The sequence below is a fragment of the Cyphomyrmex costatus genome, unplaced genomic scaffold (assembly GCF_001594065.2).
Source record: "Cyphomyrmex costatus isolate MS0001 unplaced genomic scaffold, Ccosl1.0 scaffold1135, whole genome shotgun sequence".
NCBI classification, from domain to species: domain Eukaryota; kingdom Metazoa; phylum Arthropoda; class Insecta; order Hymenoptera; family Formicidae; genus Cyphomyrmex; species Cyphomyrmex costatus.
In genome coordinates this window covers 2,984-8,908 of record NW_017275103.1, presented here as the reverse complement: position 1 = coordinate 8,908, position 5,925 = coordinate 2,984, and the positions used below count along the sequence as shown (strand labels likewise).

General features: G+C 30.0%; 1 protein-coding gene across 3 annotated transcripts; it reads left to right on the top strand.

Moving 5' to 3' along the window:
* Nucleotides 1-226: 226 nt before the first annotated feature.
* On the top strand, nt 227-5,230 carry LOC108777244 (52 kDa repressor of the inhibitor of the protein kinase). Of its 3 annotated transcripts, none has more exons than XM_018544083.1 (6): nt 227-865; nt 1,051-1,227; nt 1,310-1,465; nt 1,609-1,686; nt 2,331-2,914; nt 5,013-5,230. In XM_018544083.1, exons 1-6 carry the CDS (start codon nt 768-770, stop codon nt 5,018-5,020), a joined length of 1,101 nt encoding a protein of 366 aa, XP_018399585.1. In that variant the 5' UTR covers nt 227-767; the 3' UTR covers nt 5,021-5,230. The 3 variants fall into 3 exon arrangements, with proteins under 3 accessions (XP_018399585.1, XP_018399589.1, XP_018399595.1); XM_018544087.1 differs by having other exon boundaries at nt 229-865; nt 2,331-2,490; XM_018544093.1 differs by having other exon boundaries at nt 229-865; nt 2,331-2,539.
* The last annotated feature ends 695 nt before the right edge of the window (nt 5,231-5,925 follow it).

Here is a 5,925-nt window from a genome sequence, read left to right as displayed (position 1 = left end):
TTTTATGTTAAAGTACTTACTGAAAAAAGGCTTTCCACAAAATTTCAGCCCTCTAGGTCTCCTACATCCCCAGATAGAATTTTTTTAATTTTTGAAAAAAGCCAAAAAACGCTTATCTTCAAAAAATTACTCTGGGCGTTCTATTAGGTCAATTTCAATGAATAAAAAATGAAAATGTGTGTTTTCATGCCTACTTTTAGAAAAAAAAATACTTTGATTTATTAAATTGCAAAATGCGACTTAGACAAAGCTAAAGACCTATAACATAGTATATACAGTAGCGCAACTCTCGGATTTTCGCGTGTACGAAATGGAACTGCACATGCGCGAGCTATGGGTGTAACCAATAACGTAACAGAATCTTTCTGTCGCACTTGCTCTGTTTGCTTTTCTATAGTGTTCTCTGTCGTTGAAATGCCCCAACGGCCAAAATTGGCGGTAAATGTGACAAAAGTGAATTCAAGGCGATTTAAAGTAAAAAGTCAGAGCAGTGTTATTGTTAAATATAAGACGTGTTAAAGAAAGTGAATAGAAAAGTGTTTTGTGTTTAATGTTTAGTGAATATAGTGCTAAGTGAAAAGTGAAAGTTAACCAAGAACGATTATTTTTTCTGTACAGAATAGTTAATCTGTATAGATTTTACAGATTTTCAATTCTTTTACAGAAAACTGCACTTTTGATCTTAGCTTTGTTGCAGGTGCTGCTTCTTAGAAGATAAAAAAAATATATATATATAAGATAAAACTGATAAAAAAAAATACAAAAAGATGTTAGCCCATAAATCGAAATGGTGTGTTGCAAAGGGGTGCAACAATAATATCACAGAGAAAAGACATTTTTTTTCGTTTCCAAAAGAGCATGACAGGTACATATTGGTTTTAATTATATTTTTAAGTATGTATAATTCAGTTTTTATATTATATTGTAATTTATCTGTAATTTTTCTATTTTTTGTACACACATTATAATCTACACACATTTAAATCTATAATCTATCTATACTAGATATATGTGTATTTTTATATTAACCATTTGTTGTAACACTTACAGATGGTTACAATGGATACATGCATGTCAAAGATTAGATTTACAAGTGATGGGTCCAGAGTACGCTTATCGCAATTGTAGACTGTGCCATTTGCATTTTGAAGAAAAGTGGTATAAAATAGGCAAAATTAGAGCTCATCTTTATCCTGATGCCATACCGACGATATTTTTTGAAAGAGAGTAAATAATAAACATTATGTACAATACAATGTATTATTCTGTATTCAATCTGATAATGTATAAACTGATATAACTTTTCCAGCAATATACTTGCAACAAGTGCAATAAAAGAAGATAGTAATTCAACAACAGCGACAAGCGTACTAAAAGAAGATGGTAATTTAACAACAGTGGCAAGTGCACTAGAAGAAAATAGTGATAAGACAATTGGAAAAGATCAACAAAAAGAAACGAACAGGTTTTCAAACTTCTTCATATCTTTTTTTTCTTTAATAAGAATAATAGCCGATTTTGTTGACACCTATTTTTTATTGCAAAATACATATTTTATTTTTTATCAAGGCAGATGTTTCTATTAAAAATATATGTGATATATTTTAGCAATATGCAGTTGTCAAAAGCAATTGATCCTATGGATATAGATATTGAGACCGCTGAGACATCCAAGATTGTTACACCGTAAGTTTTTATTTGGAATTAGTTACCGAGTAAACAATATGTGTATAGGCTGACGTCAGATTAGCGACAAATTTGACAGAATCAGCAGATCCATAGACATTTGCGTCACCAGACGGCAAGTGATCTGTCAACAGATTCTGTTTATCAGACTCTGTCGGCAGACTGGCTTGCAGTATGTTCGATTTAAATACACTGAAACGACAGATCCTATGTCGTTTCAGTATATTTAAATCGACGCGCAGTCTGCTGTCAGTCTGCCGTCACAATTTGATAAACAGATTTTGTGTGCAATCTGTTGCTTTTCTGTTAAAAGAGATTGCTTTGCAGGTTTGGCTATCTGGGTACATATACGCATTTCAAATATATTATTTTTATATGATCAATTTATAAAAATCACACACACACACATAACAATTTTTCAAAACTTAAATATTTTTCGTAGCTTTACACTTTTATATAATTTTGCTGTTTTCCTTTAAATTTATTTTAAACAAAATAGAAATATATTAATGTAATAATATAATTTTGTTCATTTATAGTATTCTAATTCTTTTTTTCTATTTTTTTGTGTAATTACGTTTTGGTTTTCAATCATATACAATATACATATATACATGTATTTCAACAATGTTATATTTGTGTAGGAGTACATCTAGCAGCAAGCATTTAATAAGTCGTGTAGAAGAAACTCCATTAAAAAGGAAAATGAAGGAACGGCATTTAAAATTACAAGCAGAAAATAGAAAGCTGCGCGAAAGAATTAGGCGACTTCAGAAAAAAATAAAGAAGATGGAAAATAAAAAAGTAATTGAAGACGGACCCAAAGAATATGAAACTCTGCGTCAATTAAGTTGTAAATTACTACCTACTAATTTCGCACAATTGTTGTCTGTACAAATTGACGCGCAAATTAAAAGCAAACATGGAAGAAGATACAGTTCAGAATTTAAACAATTTGCATTACGTTTATATTTTTTAAGTCCGCGAAATTATCGAGAACTTAAGACACAATTTGCATTACCTTCCATACGTAGTCTACATTTATTTACGCAAACATGGCAAATTAAGCCCGGTATTAACGATAACATTTTTGATGTTCTAGCCGTTAAATTAAATTTATTACCACTTTTGGAACGCCACTGTATATTGTGCATAGATGAAATGAGTTTAAAAGCTCATTTATTTTATAACATTTCACAAGATGAAATCATCGGGTTCGAGGATACAGGTAATGGAAAATCAGTAAAACCTGCAAAAAATGCTTTAGTAATTATGGCACGCAGCATTGCAGGTAACTGGAAACTTCCAGTTTGCTTTTGTTTGGTTGAAACAGCATGTAGCTCTGATAGATTAAAACCTATTTTATTTGATGCTATACGTAAGTTACAAAGTTGTGGTGCAACTGTACATGCTCTAATTACGGATATGGGGTCTAATTTCATGAAACTATCTCGTGAGTTGGGAATTTCAACACATAATTCAATTTTTTTAGTTGACGAATTAGAAATTTTATATATATTTGATACTCCCCATTTAATGAAAAGAACACGTGATAATTTATACAAATATCGCATACAATTTGGAATAAACAAACTTGCGTCATGGAGTCATATTGTGGAATTTTACAATAGAGATAGCAAACAATGGATTAAAACCGCTCCAAAGCTATCTAAAAATCATATTGAACCTACCAGTTTTCAAAAAATGAAAGTTAAATATGCTGTTCAAATTTTTAGTAATCGCGTTGCCGCGGGCATGTGTACACAAATGTCTACCGGCTTTCTTTCAACTGAAGCAGTGGGAACTATAGATTTTATTGATCATTTTGATAAATTATTTGATATTCTAAATTCGTTTGCAATAAATAGTCCCAAAGAATATGGAAAATTATTCACAGGAAGCGATACACAAATTAAATTTTTAGAAGAAATGATACATTTTTTGAAAAGTATCACTGTAATTGATGATAAAGATTTACGTGTTAAAGTTAATTGTTTTGAATGCTGGCAGGTAACAATTAAAAGTATAATACTACTTTGGAATAAATTAAAATGTTATGACTTTCCATATATTCGTACACGCAAAATAAATCAAGATTGTCTCGAAAATTTTTTTGGATCCATTAGGCAACAGGGTGGTAATTGTTTAAATCCAACACCAATTCAGTTTACACGTGCATTCAAAAAATTATTCAGCATGAGAATTTTTCAACATGCAGCAGATACGCAAAATTGTGCTGCAGATAATGACGAAATGTTAAATTTAATTGGAGCATCATGTTCAAGTTCTGTATCACCTTCTGTATCAAGTGACATTCCATCTTCAGCACGTCCAATTTTAGATATTCCCAATCATGATTATTATAATATGGATTTGCCAGAAGAGAATGCATTTAGATATGTATGTGGATATCTAATTAAAAAATGTTTACAAATGCATTCATGTCAAGCATGTTTAACTTATCTTAATGAAAGCAAGACTGTCGTAGATGATACTAGTTTGTATTGTTCTTTTCGAGCTTTTGCCACGACAGAGGAAAATTCATTCGGAAATTTGCATGTAGCAAGTTACAATTTTTGTTCTTATGTTCATCAATTAGAAAAAATGTTTGTCACCAATTTTGAAAGTCATTGTTTTCAAAAAAATATTGGTAAATATTTATTTGAACTTGCGCAAGCTGTACCTTTTAAATCACCATGTCAAAATTTCCCAACAGTTTATTTGATTAAATTATTTATACGCATGCGTATTTATTATACTTTGTCTGAACACAACAAACAATCCAAAAGTGCAGGTAATAGAAAGAATAGAAAACTTTGTAATATTTTGCATTTATAACTTTCCTTTTTTCTTACTTTTCTTTTTATGCATGTAAAATATGTATAAGATATGTATATCTTATATGTTTGTTTTATTATAAGTAAACTTTATTTGAATTGTTTGCACTGATTGTTGTTGCCGAATGCTTGCGATATATGTTATATAATTTATACAAAAATTTTATTTTGTTAATTATTTTAATTTAAGAAACTTTTCTCTCTCTCTCTCTCTCTCTCTCTCTCTCTCTCTTTGTTTCATATCGAGGTGGATCGAGTAGCTGAGATATGATTGAAAGTTGGGAGAGAAGAAAGAAAATTTGGTAATATATAAAAATTTATGTGCATGTGTGCTATGTTATTCTGTAAATATTTCTATTTTATGATGTATTTATGTGTTATAATTATATAATATATATGTATATGTTAAGAAAATATAAAATAAGGATATATAGTACAATCATATTTTTTCAATTTTGAAATCTATATATTTTGTTTATTATGTAATAGGTGTCTAGGTTTTTAGAGTGGCTTCAAATCCCATTTGACTACGTTGCGATTGACTATGCGACTACTTAAACAGGGGTGTTCGTAATTTTTACATTGGATCAACTAAATGCATACAGATGCGTGCGAATATGCTGCTTAAGATGCGGACATGTTATGAGATGTCAGAAAAATATAATAATATTATCTTTGTAATAAACTTGACTTGAATTAATTAAAATAACTGCATAAATTATTAAGAAAATGCATCATTTCCCATTGTATACGTCTCTTACATATAATTTTACATATATAAGCAATATTGCATATTTTACATATAATAATAAACTAAAAAAATAAAAATTATTAATAAAAGAAAAATTGAAATAGAAATTTAATGGCATGATACGTAAATGTACATGTGTTTTTTTTTGCAATCTAATCCAATCAGTACATAATATTTAAAAAACATGTTTAAAACATTTATTTAATATTTTTACGTTAAATAAATATTTAAAAAATATTTTTTAAATATTTTTTTAACATTGTATGTCGATTGAGAATCTAACCCTAAGTAGTGCATGTACATTTGTTGCACTAAAAATGAAATAGTCAGTTTTAGTGCGATCCAGTGCAGATAAAGAGAGCAGGTCTATAATTGGTTACACCCATAGCTCGCGCATGTGCAGTTCATTTTCGTACACGCCGACATCAAAGGTGCCGACAGGGAGTTGCGCTACTGTATGTACTGTGCCTATAATGAAAGATGCGCCAACTGTCCCCCACCACTACTTCTGTCCGACATCTTGTACCCATACGTAACCTAAAGCGGGGAGCACAGACTTTTGCATAACGCATAAACCATATACATAAAGAATTTGATTGGTCCATTGATTCATGCATAAGAAAATGGACCAATGAAATTCCTTATGCACAT